The sequence below is a fragment of the Astatotilapia calliptera genome, chromosome 3 (assembly GCF_964374335.1).
Source record: "Astatotilapia calliptera chromosome 3, fAstCal68.1, whole genome shotgun sequence".
Taxonomy (NCBI): Eukaryota; Metazoa; Chordata; class Actinopteri; order Cichliformes; family Cichlidae; genus Astatotilapia; species Astatotilapia calliptera.
In genome coordinates, this window is record NC_137424.1 from 82234628 (window position 1) to 82258405 (window position 23778).

The following is a 23778-nucleotide window of genomic DNA, read 5'->3' on the forward strand; positions in this document are numbered from 1 at the left end:
ATTTGCTTCTTTACATCCTCCCGAAATTCTGTACCGAATGCTTTGAAGTCACTTTTCAATTCGGTTCGCAATGTAGCCATTTCGGCCACCAGTACGCTACTCACAGCATCCCGAAGCCAACCCAGACCTTCACCTCGGTCGCCATCTTGTCCCGATGCGAGGCTTGCCTCACTAGCCGCGGCGTCCTTCTCCATTTCACAGTCAAGAATGTTTCGTAGCCCGTATCCTCCCTTTTTAGATTTATCCGCATTCATTCTTGCGTCGAAAAATGGCAATGTAGCCCTAATACAGCTCTCGAGTCCGGGGAAACACACGGTTGGTGCCGGAGGTCACTCTCTATGCGGCCATGCGGTGCTACGAGCCACCGGAAGTCCAGAGAGGTTGGTTTGTGTGTTTTGCAGAAAAAGCAACACATCATCCACATAGAGACTGATTTTATGTTCTGTGTTCTTACATTTTATGCCCTTAATTGTTGTAGCCTGTCTAAATGCTGCTGCTAGAGGTTCGATAAAAATTGCAAAAAGTGAAGGGGAGAGTGGGCATCCCTGTATGGTGCCCCTCAGGAGACAGAAGCTGGAGGATGTCTGGTCATTTGTTCTGATACGAGCTGTTGGGGAATTGTATAATATTCTTATCCAGTTTATGAAAGAGTTTCCAAAACCAAATTTGTGTAAAGTTGCGAATAAAAATTTCCAGTTAACTCTGTCAAATGCTTTTTCTGCATCTAGAGATAATATTATGGTTTCGATGTTTTTATTGTATGAGTAGTCTATTAAATTAAGTAATCTACGAGTGTTTGTTGAGGAGTGCCGACCTTTTATGAAACCAGTTTGGTCAGGATGAATTAAGAGGGGGGTCATTTTCTCTAATCTCTTTGAGAGAGCTTTGCAGATTATTTTAAGGTCTACATTTAAAAGAGAAATTGGACGATAGCTTGAGGGAAATAAAGGGTCTTTGCCTGGTTTTAGCAGGAGACTAATGTTGGCAGAATTCATATTTGGTGGTAGTCTGCCCTTTTCCTCGATTTCCTGCAACATGCTGTGGAATACTGGTGCCAGAATTGTCCAGAATTCTTTGTAGAATTCTGCAGGGAAGCCGTCTGGACCTGGAGCCTTATTATTGGGCATACTTATCAGGGCTTCCTGGAGTTCACCTGGCGTCAGTGGCGAATCCAGTGCCATTGCTTGACTGTCTAGTAATTTTGGAAGAGTTACGTTGTCAAGAAACAGATCAATTTCATTTTTAGATGGGTTTATTTGTGGTGAGTATAAAGTTTCATAGAAATCCCTAAAAATGTTGTTTAGTCTTCCAGGGTCATATATTGTGTTCCCTGATAAATCTTTAGCAGCACATATAGTTGTTTTTTCTTTATTTATTTTTAGCTGGTTAGCTAGAAATCGACCTGATTTGTTACTGTGTTCAAAATTCTGCAAGCGAAGTCTTTGTATAAGGAATTGTGTTTTTTTATTAATAATTTCATTTAATTCTAGTTTTGTTTTGCATATTTTGTTCAATGTTTCCTGATCTTGGTGGGACGCGTAGGCTTCTTCTAGTGATTTGATGTTTTTTTTCTAATTCCTGAATACTTTTGTTTTCTTCTTTCTTTTTGTGTGATGAGAAAGAAATTATTTTACCTCTCATCACAGCTTTCCCTGCTTCCCATAGAACAGAAGCAGATATTCCGGGAGTGTCATTAAAGTCTAAATATGAAGTCCATTCCTTTTTAAAGTATTTAATAAAGTCTTCATCTTTAAGCAGTGATGTATTAAATCTCCAGTTTTTACTTGGCGTAGTATTATTCTTGTGCATTAGTGTTAAAGATACAGGAGCATGATCGCTGACAGCTATAGGATGAATCTCAGTGTCTGAAATGTCACTCAGCAGTGAGCTGCTGACCAAAAAATAATCCAAACGAGAGTAAGAGTGATGAACATGCGAGAAAAAAGTATATTCTTTACTGTTGGGGTGAAGGGAGCGCCATGCATCGCAAAGACCAAAGTCGCTCATATACTGTTTGATTATATTTGTGGATTGTCGATTGCGCTGAGTTCCTGTTGCGTTGAGCCTATCCATTTCTTCATTTAGTCCAAGGTTGAGGTCACCGCCAAGAATGAGTGTGCAATCGAGGAATCCGTGGAAGAATGAGGGTTCATCAACATTTGGACCATATATACTTACAATACATAGTTTTTTGTTCAATATTGATAATTTAATAATAAGGAATCTACCCTCTGGATCTATAACTGTATCGAGTACTGTAAAATTAACATTTTTATGTATTAAAATTGCTACTCCCCTAGAAATAGAGGGTGTTGTTTGTAGGTGAGTGGGGAAGTAGGTGATCACAGCAGTGAAAGACAGGAGAAAGAAAGAAACCACATGAACTGTGAGCAACAAAAAAAAAAAAAAGAAACGAAACGGAAACATTCCAATTAAAGCAATGACGGAGGGTGACGGTGTTATATCTGCTATGACATCATATTGATATTACTAGGTTAAACTCATGTTAAAGGAGAGAGTGTGAATGAATAAGAAAAGAGTGTAGCGGGTTCTTATCTGGAGTGCAGTCAATATAACCACGGTGTGGTGCCGGGGTCGCGGTACAGCTGTCCGTCCACGTAGAGCCGGTCCACAGCGATGACAGCACGGGAGCCTTTCTGGATGAAGCTACGTCGAACTGGGAACAGGACCTTGCGTCGTTCCAGGATCTCTTTGGGGAACTGGTCGTTCACGCTGAAGTCCGTTCCTTTCAGCTCTCTGCCGCGACTCTTCACCTGTTCCTTCTGTTTGAATTGACCGAATTTGGCCACAATAGGCCGTGGTCTCCCGGTCCGCGACCTCACGCCCCCCAAGCGATGTACTCTATCGAAGTCAATATTCTTTACGATGTCCTCCGGCAGCTTCAGGTGGATTTTGATGAAGCTTTTCACCGTTGCCTCCGCGTCCTCTCCGGCAGATTCTGGAATACCAGAAAACACAAGATTATCTCTCATGCTACGGGCTTGTAGATCGATAACGGACTCTTTTATTTTTTTATTTTCAATGTTTAGCTGGGTCACGTTATCGGTGAGAGATTTGACCGACTCCCGTAGCGTGGCATTTTCAGCGGCAAGCGTTTCCACCTGCTGCTGGCTGAACTCCAGGGATTCTTTTAGAGATTTAAATTCCCGGTGTAAAATCTCCACCAGGGACAGCCTCGCATCGAAACTGGACAATCACTTGTCGATTGACTCCAGGATGTCTACGATGTCTTTGCCGGCAGGTGATGTTGTGCCGGGGGATTCTGCCGGGCGATATCTCTTCGATGATGGCGTCTCAATTTTGGTCGGGGAGGATGTACTCTGGGCCTTCTTCATTACTAAATCTTGAAAACAGCGGTCGATGTAATCTTGGAGAGCGTCTAAACTCTCCCCGTTGTCCTCCAGGGTGTTAGAGATGATAGAACAGATGTTGTTAGTTATATGACAATTGATTAGTATATTTGGTAATACTGAAGCTTGAAAAAACTTTGTTAAACTCTATGCTACCATTCGCTTTTTTTCCGCCAAATCTCCGGCGTCTGACGTCACCTACAACATGGATCGCTTACCTTACCCGTCACTTCCGTCACTTACCGTCTCACTCAGAGTGTTACATGGGGATACATGGGGAGTCTAAATATCACTTTACTTTGGACCTCTGACCTCTTCCTGGACACATTTAATCGATTGTTGTCATATCAACATTTGTAAAATTGATAAAATACTTAAAGGTTAACCTTGAAACTAGAAAAGTAATAAAAGAAGTCATAAGTAATCACCCAGTAGGAGGAGGGGTTACAGACACCTATAAAAGAAGGGTCAAACACCCTCTGGAGCTTCATGTCAGTTTATGTTGACCTTTGTTTCTATGTTTCATTAGTCATCTCTATATTATCTTGCAAACATTTAGAAGTTAAAGCAGTCTGTCTGTAATGTTCTGGTTTAGTATCATCTTTGTCTGGCTTGTGTATCTGTACAATTATTACTTCTGTCTAGCTTTGTGGTCATTTCCCATCTTCCCAAACCTTCTATTGTAAAGCTCCAATAATATGATAAATATTTTTTACTTATACAGCACCAAATCACAACAACATCTACCTCAAGCTGTTTTAATTTGTCAGGTAGTGCCTACAATAATAGAGAGACAACAGAAAAAACTGCAGCATCATAAAAATCTGCCTTCAGCGACACAAAACATGTTGAAGGAGCAAGGAAACCATCTTAATGGGAGAGACTAGTCGGCCATACTCTGACAGGTCCTTGGCCACAGTTTGGTTTTTAATAAATGACATGGGAACCTTTTCAGCAGGAGTAACCAACGGGACGACGGGTGTGAATGTGTCAGGAATTCAATTCAATTTTATTTATATAGCGCCAAATCACAACAACAGTCGCCTCAAGGTAGTACCATATCACCCTATTAGAGCGCTTCGCTCTCGCTCTGCAGGCCTACTTGTTGTTCCTAGAGTATTTAAAAGTAGAATGGGAGGCAGAGCCTTCAGTTTTCAGGCCCCTCTTCTGTGGAACCAGCTTCCAGTTTGGATTCAGGAGACAGACACTATCTCTACTTTCAAGATTAGGCTTCAAACTTTCCTTTTTGCTAAAGCATATAGTTAGGGCTGGATCGACTCTGTGCAGATGGATAGGTCTGTGATGCTTCAATGTTCACATATTTGAACTTGATAGATAAATTAAATGGATTAAACACTCTTACTGGCAGAGGGCCCTCAGCAGTAAAGGCCCTCCATCAGGACCTGGGTGGTGTCAGACCACAGGTCCTGTTCTTTGTTTTTCAGTGTAAATGTTTAACTGCTGAGATGTTTTCCTGGATTTCAGTTTAAAAACAGTTTAAATGAGGTGACAGCTGCAGGTTGTTTTTATCTCTTCCTTTCAGTTTAAGACACAGTATCTTGTTCCTGTTTTTCTCTTTGGTCACGGAGTTGAAGAGATAAAAATGTGCAAACAATGAATTTATTCACAGTAAAGAAAAGCAGAAGTCCTGTGAAGGACAGTTTGACACCTCAGCTGTGAGTGAGCTGTTTTCACATTAAAAACAGAAGTGATGATAAGATCAGCTCTGTGTCTGTGAGGACTTGTCTTTCTTGGAGGTGTGATGTTTGTCTTTATTCTGTTTGTTCCTGTTTCCATCACAGCTTATTGATGCACACACTTTAAGGTCCACCGTAGGTCCACACGTCCACCCGAGCCTGGATAGATTTGTTTTCAAAACACTGGCTTTCTTTGAGCAAACCCCGTCTCAGTGTGGATGGAAGGCCAAAACGGAGAGAAAAAGATGCGTTTCCAAACACATCTTTTTCTCTCCGCCAGAGGAGCCTCTGGCTATCTTTTAAGCTATCTGGAGCATGTACAGACTGATGTTAATCTTTAATAGGGCTGTCAAAATTGAGAGCAAACCCCGTCTCAGTGTGGATGGAAGGCCAAAAGGGAGAGAAAAAGATACATTTTCCTTAGAAAATGTGTTAGTGTGGAGATGGCCTCAGCCTTACCTCATCAGCATAGAATAAACCATAATAAATAAGTAATCCTCTTATATCAGCCATAGTTACATTCCTGAATCCCTTCAATCCTGTTTTTGTGAGGATGACTCTGATTTTCGGTGTCCGTATCTGGTCTGTAATGTCTGAATGTTTATTGTTGCTCAAAGCCGTTAAAGCAGAAACAATCAGAGAAACTAGTCACTCAGACAGTTCCTGCTTCAGCGCCACAATCTGAGATCCATCAGGTCAGCCGTGATGTTCAGTGGTGACATCAGCAGTGACATCATCCTGTACAGCAGGTTGGCTCATTTCCATGGAAACGACAGGTGTGTTACCTGTTAAGACATCAGGATGGAGCACTGAAGTGAGTGATCAGAGAGAGTTTGTTCATATCTACCTGAGCAGGTGGAGAAGATGGACAGCAGCAGAGCAGTACAGACCACGTATGGACAGAAGACCACCAGGTGGAAGACGAGTCTGAGCACTGACATAGAGGGAGGGGGAGATGATGATGAACACACACACACACACACACACACACACACACACACACACACACACACACACACACACACACAGTAAATGTATTTGTGTTCTTGTTGGTGTCTCACTAATTGTTTTCACTTCATGTTTTTCTAGAATATCATTAAATTTACATAAATAGACTGATTTCACATCTCAAATGCAAAATAACATAAAATCACTGTAATGTAATAAAACATAATTTTCTTGTTTTTAAATGTATCTGTCTGTACATATGCATATTTAGATTTAAAATACATTCACAAATGTATCATAATTTCATAAATATTTGTCTGTTATTTAAAAGATTGAGCTGTTACATTCAAATGTAATACTATGGAAAAATACATAAAATGATTCTTATAAACTTTTTTTTACATCAAATATTTAGGGCGATCGTGGAGTTGGCAGTTCGTCTTGTAATCTTGTAATCAGAAGGTTGCCGGTTCGAGCCTCGGCTCGGACCGGCAACCGGTCGTCATGTCCTTGGGCAAGACACGTCGCCTACTGGTGTTGGCCAGAGGGGCCGATGGTGCGATATGGCAGCCTGGCTTCTGTCAGTCTGCCCCAGGGCAGCTGTGGCTGCAGCTGTAGCTGCCTCCACCAGTGTATGAATGTGAGAGTGACTGAATAGTGGCATTGTAAAGCGCTTTGAGGGCCCCGAAAAGCGCTTTATAAATCCAATCCATTATTATTATTTAAACCAACTGTTAACTGTATATTTCTGTACATTTAAGTATTATTATTCATATTGCCGCATTCATTGACCTTGTTTATAGATAATTTCATCGTTTAATCACTTTAAAATTTTCCTAATTTAAGGTTTAAAAGCACTTGAAAAAGGCAAAATCCCATGTAAAATTAGGGAAACAAACTGTATTGTCATTACTGAAAATAACCGTATTTTTATGAGAAAGTTATTTTCTGTTATTATTTTGGCACCCAGCTGCTGGAATATTACTGGGTTTTTAGGATTTTTTTTTAACAGTGTAACTTACATACTGTACCACCGTGCTGCCCCACGGCAAGAAGGTCCTGAGTTCAATTCCACCAACAGGCTGGGGTCTCTGTGTGGAGTTTGCATGCACATAGCTGACTGGGGAGAGAGAAAGGGAACACAGAAAGCAGACATGGTAGATTAACAAACACAAAGACAATGGAGACATGAAACATGGAATACAGCAGAGGCACAGTAACAGAAAGCGAGGGACTAGAAACTACCAAAGCACAACCAAGAGAAGCAGAACCACGAGTCACAATAAATCAAACAGTATTAATTAACCAAAGCACAAACACTGGGTCACCTGAGAACCATGACATTAACTCTGATGATGCAGCCTGTCAGTGTCATACTGTGTTGTACTCCGGTTGTTGGGTGTGTGTCTGTGATGTGAGGTTGCTGTGGCCTGCTGCTGCTGGCTGAGTTAAAGTGTTTAAACACAGTGCTGGGTCATGTTCTGTGCATGAAGACAGCAGCAGCTTATTTTAAGCACAGAGCTGAGCTGATCTTATCTGCAGTCTGACGTCTGCTTTAAATGGTGTGAAAACAGCTTGTTGACATCTATACTTCCAGGTTATACTCGGCACAGATGTTCCTGTACACTATGCCGGCCACTTGGTTATGGCGTTCCATGTATGCCTTGCCTGCTAGCATCTTGCACCCTGCTGTTATGTGCTGGATTGTCTCAGGGGCATCTTTACACAGCCTGCACCTGGGGTCTTGCCTGGTGTGATAGACCCCAGCCTCTATGGATCTTGTGCTCAGAGCTTGTTCTTGTGCTGCCATGATTAGTGCCTCTGTGCTGTCTTTCAGTCCAGCTTTGTCCAGCCACTGGTAGGATTTCTGGATATCAGCCACCTCCTCTATCTGCCGGTGATACATACCGTGCAGGGGCCTGTCCTTCCATGATGGTTCCTCGTCTCCCTCCTCTTTCTTGGGTTTCTGCTGCCTGAGGTATTCACTGAGCACTCGGTCAGTTGGGGCCATCTTCCCAATGTATTCTTGGATGTGTGTGTGTGTGTGTGTGTGTGTGTGTGTGTGTGTGTGTGTGTGTGTGTGTGTGTGTGTGTGTGTGTGTGTGTGTGTATATATATATATATAATAAAAATACACGTAACATATAATGTAATTGCAAGGAGGTATTTCTGTAGTCTGTTGATTACTAGATAGTGGAAAAGGGGTGGGATTAAATAAGCTTATGCTTCTTCCTGCTCCTTTTAGAACATGAAAGTTATTTGTGGGGTGATCGTGGCTCAAGAGTTGGGAGTTCGCCTTGTAATTGGAAGGTTGCCGGTTTGAGCCCCGGCTTGGACAGTCTCGGTCGTTGTGTCCTTGGGCAAGACACTTCACCCGTTGCCTACTGGTGGTGGTCAGAGGGCCCGGTGGCGCCAGTGTCCGGCAGCCTCGCCTCTGTCAGTGCGCCCCAGGGTGGCTGTGGCTACAATGTAGCTGCCATCACCAGTGTGTGAATGGGTGGATGACTGGATATGTAAAGCGCTTTGAGGTCCTTAGGGACTAGTAAGGCGCTATATAAATACAGACTGTTTACCAGTTGTGGTTGCTCATTTTCCTTTTGTTTTGAGTTGTTTGTTTGTTTCTTTTTAATTCTATGTTGTTGTTGTACTTTTTCAACATGTTCAAAATAAAGATTCAATCGATCAGTTGTCGGGTTTTCTCTGGTAGGGTGTTTACCTCACTGTATAAAGGCAACTGTTGCTGTGATTTGATGCTGTAAAAAAAAAAAAACGAAGTTAATGCTGTGGGACCAACATGTTGATGATAATGAGCAGAGTCATAGTCAGCCTGTGCTCTCTGAGCTGCTGCTTTCACACACTGAGCTGTGATGGACTGAGAAGGACAGCTGGGACACTTCATGAAGGACCTTTGTGAGCCGGACACACAGCAGCACGCTGACGTGAGAACAGGAAGTGATGAAAGCGGGTATCTCTCCGTAGCTCAGAGCCCACGTGCTCAGTCTACATCCAGACACCATGAAGCCAGCAGCCACCCCTCTGCTCCTCCTCCTCGGTGAGTCCCTCACTCATTTATTTCCAGCAGAGACTCTGACAGCAGCTCACAGTCTGTATATTATAACATAATATAATATAGGTTATACAAGGTTGCACTGCCAAATATCAGCTATTCCACTAATTAGGAGTTTGTACAGCTTGAGACAGTTTGTGCTGTCAGAACAAACCGTACATTGATTTTAATTACAAGTGCATAAACAGTATATTTGTTTTGGTTTGTTACAACGATGTGTCATATTACTTTTAGAAGTAACTGTGTTACATGGCTGGCCTGATCTGAACCTGAGTGATAGTCTGTTATTGGATTACTATGTGCAGAATCAGTTTGTCCATAACAAACACCATGTCCATAAGTGCACATGGGACCAGGACACCATTCGTCTCAAATGCACAGCCATAATTTTGTAATGGTGTCATCAGATGTGCAGCTGTATGTCTTCAACATTCAAGTGAAGACAGGAGCTGAGCTGTCAACTGCTGACTAGGGCTGGGTATCGTCACTGATTTCTAGAATCGATTCAATTCCGATTCACAAGGTCCCGATTCGATTTAATTCGATTTGATTTAAATCTGGGAAATTTTGACAGTCAGAAATATAATTCAGATCAGTACATTTACATATTTTGTTATCTATAAAAAGGAAGCTGACACACGCAAGACTTTATCACAGGTGTGAGCGTCACAGCAGAGGCCTTTGTGTCAAAGTAGCTGAAGATAAAACACAGAAAAACATGAAGGTGATTTTCCTGTTCTGGGATTTTATAAAAATATTCTGCAGTACATCAAAAACGAAAGAAAACCATTAATCAACATATGAACATCACCTCTGAAGTTACAGCGGTTTTATTAGAGACACATCTAAGCATTTTGAATAATTTTAAAAAGTTTAAATTTGTTCAGTATTGAACGGCAGAAATGAGGTTTTCTTTTCGGAAGAATGTAAAAGGGAAAAAAACAGCGGCTGACAGCCTGTAAGCAACAGTAGACTTGTGCGTAACAAGCAAGCGAATAATGAAGAAAGGGAAACTGTTCCTGAAGTACAGAGAGAGAGAGAGAGAGAGCTGCGCATCGCGATGGAAGCAAAACAGTAAAAGTGAATTCATGACGATGTTTATGTGAAGCGTTTGGATCTTCTTTTGCTGCTGGTTCGGTCAATATTGTTTGGAGAGAGATCAAACTAACAGCTTTAGAATCAGCGCATAAAGGGCGTGAACACAAAGCGCGGACCCGCCCACAGATCAGAATCAGCGAGCTGTCGGCTTTCAGCCCCGACCGTGAGAAAGGCGCCATCTAACTGATTCTGATCCGCGGGTCGCGCTGTGTGTTTAAGTCTATGTGCAGAGTCCCTGTACCTGCGCTCATTTACTGTCTTAGCTGTTTGGTGGTTCTTGAAATTTTGTGAGATGTCACCTGAGATTCTGGCATTTCGGGCAAAATCAATTTATATTAAAAATCGATTCAGGATTTTAATGAATCGATTTTACGTTATCCAAGCCAGAATCGATTTTAATCGATGAATCGATTATAAAAACCCAGCCCTACTGCTGACCACTGGGTGGTGAGTTGGATCAGGTGGTGGGGGAGGATGTTGAGCAGGCCTGGTGCACCTCGCCTCTGTCAGTGCGCCCCAGGGCAGCTGTGGCTACAATGTAGCTGCCATCGCCAGTGTGTGAATGTGTGTGTGAATGTGTGTGTGAATGTGTGTGTGAATGACTGGATATGTAAAGCGCTTTGGGGTCCTTGGGACTAGAAAAGCGCTGTACAAATACAGGCCATTCACCTAACCAGATAGTGAGGGTGTGCTGAAATGCCTATCAAAGGCCACATTCCATGACATCTTCAACTCCCACCTCCAGCAGAACCACATCATCATCATTTCAAACGAGGCTGAGAACACTGAGTTTGAAAGGGCCATGTTCTGCACCTTAGCTGTTAGGTATACTTCATGGGGCTGCAGCTGGAGAGTTAGTAAAGTAAAAAGATAACAAAAGATGGCTCTTTACTGTCATTGCACATTCATACTTGGTACAATAGTACATTGAAACTGGAAACTGTCCTACGTCAGCACTACACACAACTAAACACAACACAACACCGTATCTTTAAAGTAGATTTTTGTTTAAGTGCAAGAAAGGTATGAGCAAAAAAGGAATGGTGGACATTTGGTCTGACAAAGCTAGATGTGGTAGAGGGGTTGCTCTGTAGCTTTTTGGATGTCGCTGTAGGCTTTATCCAGAAACCCTCTTTTGTTCTTACTGGAGTGGCCATTCCTGTTGTGATAGTGGACCATGCTTGTTTCTTTAGCCGTGCCAGGGGCCCTGCCCTGCAGCCTCATTTTTGCCTCCTTTGTTTACGTTGCCTGTTGGGTTTGCCCCTGGCAAGAACCATCCACGGAGACCCTGGAGTTCTTATTATAGCCTATTACTGGGGGCGAGGTTGCTGAAGTAGTTCTACAACTCTTTGGTGGCCAGGCCCCTAAGGTGGATGAGGTTCACCCTGAGTTTCTTAAGGGCCAACTGGCTCTTTGTATGATCACGTGCACGAGGGAGATGTCTGAGACAAGTGCCGTTCCTGCAGCTCGAACCCCACTCACTCTCAGTTAGCTCCCCCGTAGCACTGCTCTTTATTGTGGTTAGATGAGTATACATATGTTAATGAACCTATGACATCTTATACAGGCATACATGTGAACAAAGAGTACCAGTATATGTGTGTGTGTGTGTGTGCGCGTGTACGTGTGCGTGTGTTTGTATGTCAAGATGTGAGCCTGTGAACGACTCCCCAAAGCTGTTGCTAGGAGCCCAGCGGTCCACCCAGAGGCGGAGCCAGACATTTGAAACACCTGGGGCTTAGCCCTAAAGGGTAGTATGCATGTGGGATTTTTTTTTTCTTTTTTTTTGGGGGGGGGGGGGGGGGTGTAGAAATGACTGAAAGACTGAAAGACTAATTGGCTCTGTTTTGAGTTTTGTTCAAAAAAGAATGACTTCATATAGGGAAAAATATATATCACATGTGCAGGACACCTTAAACTAGTTTTTTAATTAAGCAGCGAGGCAGAACAAGATCAGGCCTGTATCAAGACACGAGGACTAAACCCCAATTCAACCAGACCCAGAACTGATCCGGAATTAAAACAGGACTACAACAGTTCAAAATCAGGACTACTGAGGACTTAACCAAGACAGAACCACAATCAGAACTAGATGATAGCAGCACTAAAAATCTTCATAGACCTGCACTACACTTATTTTTTTAATTCTACCAAAGAACACTATTTAGATTGAGAAAAGTTTATATAATTATTTATCCTTGTTGTGCAAACAAGCCTGCATAACTTAGTAAATATAGAATTTGAAAAATAACAAGCCTAAAAAGAAACACTAGGTACGAGATACATGAGGACCTATGATACGGTGATACTTTTGGTAAACAACCATTTGACTAACATGTGTGTCTCACCTGCTCTTGTTCATCTCTGTTCTGTCTTCATTCTCCATCTCATTGTCCCTCTCTGCAATGGCGTGTCCAGCGGGGTGACCTGGGGGGGCACAGGCCACCCCCCCAACCAGACTGGCCACCCCAGGTGCCACGCCAAAAGCAAAACAATAAAATTCAATCAAATATCAAATGTCCGATTATGTTTTCACGGTGAAGCTCAGATATCCGAGTGTAAGTGAATGCAGCATCGGCTTCTGCGCTATGTGCATCAGGTTAGCAAAGGTAGGAGAGCCAAGCACGAAAGAACTGCAGGAAACAATTTTTCGGTGAAAGAAAATGAGGACAGAATAAATGTCCCGGTAAGTAATATTAAGTTTGTTGAGTTTAGTAAACTTAAAATTAGAATACCAAGGAAAAAAATAACACTTAAAGAATTATTGCAGCCGTGGAATATTTCAGACAGTATGCTACAGAGGGGAGCTAACATAAGAGTTATGAGTTATAAAATATAATCTAAGTCGTAACATTGCTGTATGGAGCTGCAGATTTGGTTGCAGGTTAACATAGCTGGACTGGCCATCGGGCATACATGAATTTTTGAAAATTGACATAATTGTAGTGTATTGGCTGTATTGCATTGGATACAAGTAATCTTTCATTTCTGAGGAATTCTACAGTAAATCTGGCTGAAACTTGGCACACAGGTACAATAGGTGTCCCAGAGAAGGAATCTGTTGAAAGACCTCAACTACTCAGGATGATTTTTAATGAATTTATGACATTTTCATAATTGTATTGACTGTATTGGGCTGTTTCATTGTAATTTGTGTGCGCGCATGCGCGTGCGACTGTTCGCACGCGTGCACGTGTGCGCGGGTATAGGCTTTCAATCGGCACATAAAGCGAAAACGCGCTACCGTAAAGACTGGTGTAAAAGCGCAAGGAAATTTATGCGGCGGATAAGAGGCGGCTGGCTTTACCGCGGTGTTGTTTGGTGGTGGCTATGGCGGGGCTTCCACAGAGGCAACAGGTGGATGAGGGAAGGGGAGGCAGGAGGAGAGACCCGAAGCAGCCGCCAGTCCGAGTGTCAGGTGAACTGAACTTCAGGTAAGAAGTTATGACCTGCAGTCTATCTGGGTCAGATATGAACCAAGTTTAGGTGGAGTTTATTTTCATGTTGCTGACTTTTTACTGTCAGTTACAATAACTCGTACTGCGTTCTAGCCAGCTTGATGGAGTTTTTATACAGCTGGGTGGTGCTATGATGTTACTGATAGTGAACTTTATTTTATTCATAAGGTTAGTAGAGTTGCCAACGGCTCCTTAAAAAAATGGAATGGTCCCTCATTCAGAGAAAATATTACACGTTTCGTATTGAGCTGAGAAGAGACGCAGTTTGTCCCGAACTTCAGCTAGAATGGAAAAAAGACACAAAGCTGGAGTTATTCTGTCTTTATGCTGCACAGCTGCCTCTTCTTCTCTCATTCTCTCCCCTGCCTCTCCTGTTGCTACTTCAATCATGAAACTGATCAATGATCAGCTGATCGGCTTTTCTCTCTTGTTTATTTATCGCCCACTTTGCGCCAGAAAGAGGAAACCAGCAGATGTTGCGCTAAACAACAGCAGCACGTTTAAGCTTGATCAGCTGTTGTTAGAATTTATTTAATATTAATTTCTAGTATCAGCTGATGTTTGCTGGAGCCACAGCTGTAAAGCTGCTGGTCATGATGTCTGTTTAGATATGTGGTGAGAGGGAAACATGAAGATGAAACCAGGAGATGTCCTTACTGAACCATCAGAGCTGAACAGGTGATGGAGAAACAGGTTTACCTTTTAGGTGACATGAATGAGTTGAAGTTATGAACTGTTTATGAGAAATAACACCAGGATCCTTTTCTAAGCAGCTGACAGCTGGTAACTGTGCAGGGGCGGGTCTAGGAAAGTTTTGCCAGGGGGCCAGGTAGGGCATTAACAGGGAGAGGGGGGCACAAAGAAATACTTTCTTATTCTCATTTAAAATATCTAGCTTTTATTAAATAATTATCTAAATCTTACAACCAAAGTTTTTATCTGACGTAAAATGTATAGAAATCATACATATACCAACAAGACTGTACATCACTGTCACAACAGGGTTTGTTTTCAGTCAAAGGCTTTATGGCTTTAATACCTGGTGGGCCGGTCTGTAGTCAAAATGCCCGATTTTCTGTCCCAGTCCAGCCCTGCAGGTTAATACTGGCAGTGTCACCATGCCAGCTGACTGTATTTCATCATCAGCCAGTGTTGTTCTTTATCAATATTACCAAAGTTTACCATAAGGCAGCATAGAAAGTATTTACTTGCTTTCAGGTTTTATTCAAATGTTAGTCTTTTCAGTTGTTTCCCCACTTTTTTCCTGTTTCAAAATCAAACACCAGTTTGTGAGAAGATTATCTTCTTTTTTTAACAGGCAGATAAAGTTTTGCATTGGCTAATTTGTCAATTGTTTGTTACAAATGTTTGTATTTTAATATTCAAAAATGTTTTTGCCCAAAACATATGTGCACTACATGTCAGTAAAAATACTATGCAAATACTGCTGTCCTTGAATGCTGAGTAAACACTGACAAAGCACTGATTGCATCTCTTGTACTTTATCAACGCAGTATCTAAAAACTTTGCACCGTAGTGGTTAAAATCTCATTCTAATAAGAGTTAAAAGCACATTTGGTTATTAGGTTTATAGGATTATTGAATTATGGTTAACGGTTGGTAGAATTTTTTTTAACATTATCTGCCAATTACATCTGCCACCCTTCTCCAAATCTGTGCCCCTACCTGGCCCCCCCAACAAACATTTCTAGACATGCCACTGCCTCTCTGTTCCTCTCTCTCCCTCTGTGCTGACAATCATCAAATATACAGTTGAAACCACATATTTATGTACTCTTCAGATAAAAACACTTTTTTAATTGTAACATCAAATCAGACTAAATGTTTATTTTTTTAGATTGATAAATATAAAAAACATATTTGTTAACTTTAAGAGTAAAGAGAGAAACTATCTGTATTTCTTAATTGCAAATGGCACCAAATTGTATTCAAACTGAGCAACACTTATGGAGCTCCACAGTTCTTTTCCTGGTGTTTTGGTTGACATCTCTTGATGTTCCCATGTCACAGAAACAGGCTCTGTGTTTTTCCTTATATGCATCCACAGCTGTGCCACCAGTTTACTCACATGGACTCTACTAACCAATCAGAAGCTTCTTCAGCTCAGAATGGAATCGTCTGCAGTTTCTTATTAATTAACAAACTTAGTGTACATGTACTCCTACATTTGATCAAAGTGATAAAAAATAGACAGCTCTGTCTCTTTATTCTGACATTTAACTGATTCAAAATATATTTCAATATTTGTCTAAAACAAAAGTTTACTCTAAATTGATGTTGTACAGTAAAAATGTTTTATGTTTTCTCCCTAAAGTGTAAATATCTGGTTACAACTGTGAATATCCTGCTGTGTACTGAAATCCCTCTTGTTTTGCATAGAAATATTACTGAACAACATACAAAGCATAATATATAAAATAACATTTACCTGAGTTTTTTCTTTGAAAGAAGCCTCGAATGTCCATTCTTATATTTCAGTACATAACTGAAACCGATTTAGTCGGGGAGGGTAAGAACTGAAAATATGAAATAAACACACGTAAGCTAAGTGTCATGGATCGCTGTGTGGCAGGCAGGAGGAGGACCCAAAATGCAAAACTCACAGACTCGGGGATGAACTCAAAAAAATCACAGCTTTAATGCTGGAGAGGCAGAACGTAGGAAATACAAAACTAAACTGGGAAAACTGAATACAAAGCTCGCCAAGAAACACAGGGAGGAACACACACAACATGAGGGAGAACGCGACACAGAACTGAGGGAGACGCAGACATAAATACACAGAGGGTTAACGAGGGAAGTGGGAGCACATGGGGAACACAGGTGACACTGATAATCATAACGAGACACGGCAGGAGTGAACGCAACACTGATGGGAGACGGGCAAAGTAAAACAGGAAGTACAGAGGTTCAGACAGGAGGAGAGAGGGCACGGGGAGAACACAGACATAACGGGCTGGGGAAACATGGAATAAACACAAAGAGAGACGAGGGCTTATAAATACACAGAGGGGCACGAAGGGAAAACACTTAGGGAACAACACAACAGGACAACTCAGGAAACATGGCCTAAATAAGGAACGAAATACAAAAATACAGGAAACTAAGAATACTGGGCCCACATGGCCCAGGACCATGACACTAAGACTCTCTAAAAAATAGCATTTGTTCGGATTTTCATTTCGCCATTTGTTGATTCACTTGAAGAGCGAGTAACGTAATATTGGTCAAGTGATCAGTTTGATATCAATCTTTCATGATGCACCGTCATATTTACATTATTTGTACGGTACAAATGATTTGCTTTGGTACCTGCTCAAACTTAAGCTCTCCTTAGTATGGCTGGCTCCGTTTCTCCAACAGCGCACTGACGGGCAGCAGCTGCCCCGCCCCCTCGCTCAGTCGCTTAGTGCCTGAGCTCGGATCATACCAATATCAGGGGGGATTCACGCACAGTCGTAAATTCCCACAGTGTGCACTATGTGCTTCGAATATTGTGTGTACTTTTTGTTTTATACAGTTGTCAGCCAGGCATCTAACTATGAAAAAATTACACTCCAAAAGACCCCGGGCTTCTGACAAAACAACCCGGGCTTAAGCCCAGTAAGCCACCCCCACGCTCCGCCCCTGGGTCCACCTAAACAAAGGGCTCTTATACTTAAACAGATACAGAGTAGGTGTCCTCCTATACCATAAATCAGAAAGAGAATGTACTGATGTTTTTAATGAACACCTTTTATTGCTCGTAATACACAAGCACACCAACAGAGAGCACTATACCCTTCAACATACATTGTAAAATTACTATTACAACACTCCCACTTAATTTTACCATGGAGTTCACTTACTTGACTGCCATTGCTTATTTCTTTCCAAAAAAAAAAACAAAAAAAACCCAACAACATTATGTACCTTTGTCACAGTGTTACTAGAAAATAAACATTTTCTCTCTTGGTTTAAACTTTAAAAAAATGTACTGTGTCCATCTTAGACAAAACTACTATTCTACATTACAGTTATATGCTTGACATCTTAACATAAGCATAATATAGGCATGTTAAGCATATGATAACCCTTTTTAAACTGAACACAGTCCAATCTTCTCTCTGAGATACTCAAACTTTTGTCTAGGCAGTGGTTTGGTTAACATGTCAGCCTTCATGTTTTCTGTACAGCAGTACGTCAGCTGGATTTGTCCATTTTGCACACATTCACGAATGTAGTGGTAACGAATGTCTATGTGCTTTGTTATTGCATGATCAACTGGAGTTTTTGCGATTGCAATTGCTCCTTGATTGTCCTCCAGGATCACTGCTGCTGTGGTCTCCAGTCCAAGCTCAGTTAGTAGTCGTCTTAACCAAATTCCTTCTTGTGCAGCTTGGCTCAAAGCAATATACTCAGCCTCTGCAGTTGAAAGTGCAACTGTTGCTTGTTTCTTGCTAAGCCAACTGACTGCACCTCCTGCAAGTAGAAAGATGTTTCCAGTTGTAGAACGTCGATCGTCCTGATCACCTGCCCAATCAGCATCTGAATACCCAACCAAGGTTCCTGTTTCTGTCCTTTGATATTTGAGTCCCAGGTTTACAGTTCCTTTCAAATATCTCAGGATTGTTTTCACAGCTGTCAGGTGTGTAGTGTTTGGGTTTGCATTGAACCTTGACACCACACTCACTTCTTGTGCAATATCTGGTCGTGTGGCCATGGCAGCATACAATAAACGTCCAACCATTGACTGATGCATGCTTGGGTTTACAGGTTGACTGACATCATCACTCTTTCTTAATTTGACATTTGTGTCAGCCCGAGTTGCTACTGGATTGGCACTGTCCATTCCATACTTTTGCAGTATGTTTTCAATATACTGTCTCTGATGAAGAACAACATGGTTTTTGTCCTTGTCTTGGACCACTGAGATGCCCAGAATGTAGGATAGCTCACCCATGTCCTTCATTTTGCAGTGTTTCTTCAGAGTGTCCTTTAAGTTCTTCGTGCTCTCTGCTGATTCTGTAATCAAAATCAGATCATCAACATGCACAGCCAATATTTCCAACTCCTGACCTATTCTAACAAACACACACTGATCTGAAATACTCTGTGTAAAACCAATACTTTTCATGAACTCTGTAAAAGCTTTGCTTCAGCAACGTGGCGACTGCTTCAGTCCATATATTGACTTGTTTAGTTTGCACACTAGATGTTCCTGCCCAGGTTTGATGTAACCCTCTGGCTGCTCCATGTAGATTTCCTCTTCCAGGTGTCCATTCAAGAATGCAGTCACAACATCCATTTGATGCACATTCAGGTTGTTTTGCACAGCAAATGACAACAATGTACGAATTGAACCAAATCGTACAACTGGAGAGAATGTTTCATCATAGTCTGCACCATAAATCTGTGAATAGCCTTTGGCAACAAGTCTGCACTTGTATCTTTCCACTTGTCCATCACTGTGATGCTTAACTTTAAAGACCCACTTTGATCCAACTGCTTTGCGATCCTTTGGTAGATCCACTAAATCCCATGTGCCATTTTCTAGCAGTGACTTATATTCCAAATCAGCTGCTTCTTTCCACTCCTTTGCATTTGGACTTGACATAGCCTCTTCCAGTGTATTTGGTTCTGTGACACAACAGATGTTTGCATCCTGAATCCGCCTGAATCAATTAACCATTCTTCTTGCTGTGCATCACTTTTACATGACTCATTTACAACAAAAGCTCCCTCATATGAGTCCTCTTTGTCCTTATACACCACGCTTTTAGCCTTGTGGGCTTTGTATTTCTTTTTAATGCTTGGACAATCGTGCTTGATATGTCCTTCCTTTCCACATTTGTAACATCTCCATGAGTCGGAGCTGTTTGCTCCCACTGTTTTTGATCCACTCTGTTCATTTCTATACATCTGAGATGACATCACTGATACACTACTGGACACAGTGGTGTTGTCAGTAAGCACTCGCTTTTGTTCCTCATTTATCAAGGCTTGTTGAACAAACTGTAGTGTCAGACTGTCCATCTTTGTCTCCAAAGCAGTAACAACAGTTGCATAGCTGGATGGCAAACTAACTACCTAGAAGGGTGACAATTTGATCTTCCTCTTCAATCACAGAACCTATTGCCCCTAGCTGATCAATAAGTTCCTTCATCCTTTTTAAATGATCATTGAGATGTTCCCCTTCCTTCATTTCACACCGGAAGTACTTCTTCTTCAGAAATAGCTTGTTAGCAATAGTATCTCTTTCAAACTGTGCTTTTAGCATCTCCCATGCTTCATTGGGGGTCTTACAGTTTGTTATCAAGTACAATTGGGGTGTAGTTACATTCAGTACCAGCACTGAAAATGCCTTTTCCTTCTTTCGTTCATATTCAGCTCGTACTTGGGCATTAGCATCCGCAGCTAACTGCTCCGTCTCCTGTACCATACCCCACAGTCCTTTTGCCTTCAACAGTTGCTCCAGTTGAAATTTCCACGTTGCCCAATTCTCCGGTCCGCTCAGCTTGCAAATAAACAGTCTATCTTCCATTGTGAATCCCACAATTCTGTTTATGACTCCCCCCAAAAAAAAAGTGTTACCAGCATCCTTTTGCAACCTCTGGGCCCATAACCTGATGTTTTTAACGAACACCTTTTATTGCTTCTAATGCACAAACACACCAAAAGAGAGCAGTAATATCCCTTCAACATCAGGGCTCTAGAGTGCGACCAATTTGGTCGCAAATGCGACCAAATTTTTCAGTGGTGCGACTAAAAAAAAAATTTGGTTGCACCTGTGCGACCAACTACGGAGCCCCCCAGGGGACATGGGAGAAAAAAAAAATTAGGGAGAAAAAAAAAATTAAGACGGACTTTTGCGAGAGCTCGCAAAAGTATTGCGAGATCTCGTAAAACTTTCTCGCGAAAGTTGAATTCCAACAATGGCGGCAGCTACTTAGTTGTAATATTACTCTTTCTGGGTCACAAAATACACTTTTAAGATATTTTGAGGCGTGAATGTAGTTGTGTAAACATCAGATACCTGTTCGGTTTACAAGACATCACATATTTGCAAAAGTGCTCCGACATTTTTGGAGATCTGACACCCACTAGCTCGAAGCTAACGGGAGGTCGAGACCTACTACAGCCGGGAGGAACACCGCTTTCCCGGCACATCGTGCCTCGACTTCCCGGTCGGCTTCGAGCTGGCGGCCACTAGCTTGAAGCTAACGGGAGGTCGAGACCTACAGCCGGGAGGAACACCGCTTTCCCGGCACATCGTGCCTCGACCTCCCGGTCGGCTTCGAGCTGGCGGCCTCCGAAGAATGCGGCTAAAACTTTTGCAATACTTTTGCGAGATCCTGAGTTTGTTTTGCGAGATCTCGCAAAAGTCCGTCTTAATTTTTTTTTTTTCTCCCTAATTTTTTTTTTTTCCTCCCTAATTTTTTTTTCTCCCATGTCCCCTGCGGGGCTCCGTAACCAACTGTTCGGGTAGCAAAAAAAAAAAAAAAAAATCTGCAACCTTCCCTGTGGTCAACAACAGACACACATTTTGCCCCTATCGTGGACTAAACCAATCAGAGATAGTCAGGGGTGGGACCTCTCTGATTGGCCGTGGTCCAGTTGAAAGTGCAGGTGGAAGAGCGAGGTGAGTAGCTTGAATAAAGCGATATCAATTCATTAAATCCTGACTTTTAAATATAACCGTGTTTTGCCAGAAACGCCAGATTCTCAGATTAAAGCTCACAAAACCATTTCAACAACAACCAAACAGCAGATGAGAGCAGGCACACGGACTCCACACAAAGACGTAAACACAGAGCCGACGCATCAGAATCAACTTTGTCTTTCTCGGCTTTCTCACCCGCCGGCCCGCAGACGGACACGCTGTCGGAGCTCAGCGATCCCGATGCGTCCGCGCTGTGATTATGTCTTTTTGCGCTGATTCTGAGCTGCAGGTTTTGTCTCTCCAACCAAAATTCACCGAGCCAGCAGCAAAAGAAGCAGCAAACTGCGCTTCACATTTGATCAATGTCGTCATGAATTTTGCTGTTTTGCTTCCACGACTATTAAAATCACACGTCATGCACAGCTAGCTCTCTCTCTCTCTCTGTACTTCAAGAACAGTTTCTCGTCTCCAATCTCTGTTTTCTGTATTATTCATTCGCTTATTACCCACCAGTCTACCGTTGTTTACAGCGCTGTGGCTGCTGTCTTTTTCTTTTTTTCACTTAAATGACCTCGGACAAGAAAGCCTGTTTTTTCTGTTGTTCAATACTGAAGAAATTTAAACTTTATATGCAGAACATTGTAGAATATTTTTAAGGTTATCTGCTATAAAAAGCCAGACCAGGAAAATCTCCTTCATGTTTTTCTGTTTTATTCTCAGTTACTTTCACACAAAGGCATCTGCTGTGATGTTCACAATTCTGATGAAGTCAGTACTGATAAATGATCAGAATTATAATATTTCTGACTGTCTGAGGCTAAGTTGAATCGAATCGGGACTTTGAAAACCGGAATCGAATGGATTATAGAAATCAGTGATGATACCCAGCCCTAGTGAGCAGCCTAGGCACGACAGACGTGGATGTAGCTGTAATAGGAAAAGAACTATTGCTAACTTTTCTGTTAAGGCCTGATCCTTCTGAAATTCATAGCCAGTGCTCTGACACGGTGTCATCAGTCTTTGAATGCTGAAAAAGCACAGTGTATCCAGAAAAACACATTATGTTATATCAATTATTATAAAATTTGTGTGCCCATGGCAAAAAGTTAGTCTAGAGCCCTGAACATACATTGTAAAATTACTATTACAAAATGTACGACCTCTCTCATGACCTTAGGATGTGCGTGCATGCCAGAACACTCTGGAAGGCACAAAGAGTCTTTGCAGACTACTAAGGATCGGACCTCTATCATTATACAATTGATTATACACCTCTAAGCATATAAGAGTATATGTCTCTAAGCATAAGTGACAATCCAACAATATAAACCTAACAGAAACAGCAGCCATGTAGACATGTCAGGGCCACCTGATGGCCACACAAATTCAGACCCACTGAAGTCACATTTAGTTTTAAGAAGCTAATTGGGGGTGGCTGTAGCTCAGGTGGCAGAGCAGGTCAGCCACTAATCATAAGGTCGGTGGTTCGATCCCAGGCTGCCTCCTGGCTGCATGCCAAATATCCTTGGGCAAGATACTGGTGGTGGTCAGAGGGCCCGGTGGCGCCAGTGTCCGGCAGCCTCGCCTCTGTCAGTGCGCCCCAGGGCAGCTGTGGCTACAATGTAGCTGCCATCACCAGTGTGTGAATGACTGAATGTAGTGTGAAGCGCTTTGGGGTCCTTAGGGACTAGAAAAGTGCTATACAAATGCAGGCCATTTACCATTTAATTTTACAAATGTTCATCTAGCTCAGTGGTTCCCAAACTTTTTTTGGTGGGCCCCCCTTTGTTTTACATAAAATGTTGCGCCCCCCCCCGCACGCGTGCACGTGCGCACACACACGCACAAACACATCCTCCAACTACACACACCCATATCAAATCAAATCAAAATCAAATCACTTTTATTGTCACATCACATGTGCAGGTACACTGGTACAGCACATGTGAGTGAAATTCTTGTGTGCGAGCTTCACAAGCAACAGAGTTGTGCAAATACAATAATGTAAACAAGCAAAATACAAGAATGGCTACATCTGAAACTAATAAATATATGTACAATATATAATAGTATATGCAATATATATGCAATATATATTTTGCTCCATTTCGGTTCATTTCACAGCTTAAACATTTAGTAAACAATTAAGCAAATACAAGTAATCTGCAATAAATTACAGGTAGTAAGAAAATAAACCACTAAGTCTTTTACGCTGCATCTGCACCTACATGGGTATTTTTGAAAACGCAGCTGTTTCGTCCACGTAAACGGCGTTTCAAATCACCGAAAACGGAGATTTTTTAAAACTCCTTTTTTTTGCATTTACGTGTGGACGAAGAATACAGAGTTCGTTGCAACGTCAAAGGTATGTGCCTTTTTTCACGTCACGCTGTGCGCACGTTATTGTTTACATGAGATGAATTGCAGAATGGCAGATAAAGACGAAATACTGTTAATCTGACTGTCTGCAGGTTTT

General features: G+C 42.0%; 1 protein-coding gene across 1 annotated transcript in view; it reads left to right on the plus strand.

The window, feature by feature from the left end:
- Positions 1 to 8958: 8958 nt before the first annotated feature.
- LOC113015692 (uncharacterized) overlaps positions 8959 to 23778 on the plus strand; it is a 45259-nt gene continuing 30439 nt past the window's right edge. Inside the window, exon 1 of the mRNA XM_080299504.1 lies at positions 8959 to 9068. Within this exon, the coding sequence (XP_080155630.1) occupies positions 9032 to 9068 (37 nt within the window). The 5' untranslated portion in view covers positions 8959 to 9031. The remainder of the gene's footprint in view (positions 9069 to 23778) is intronic.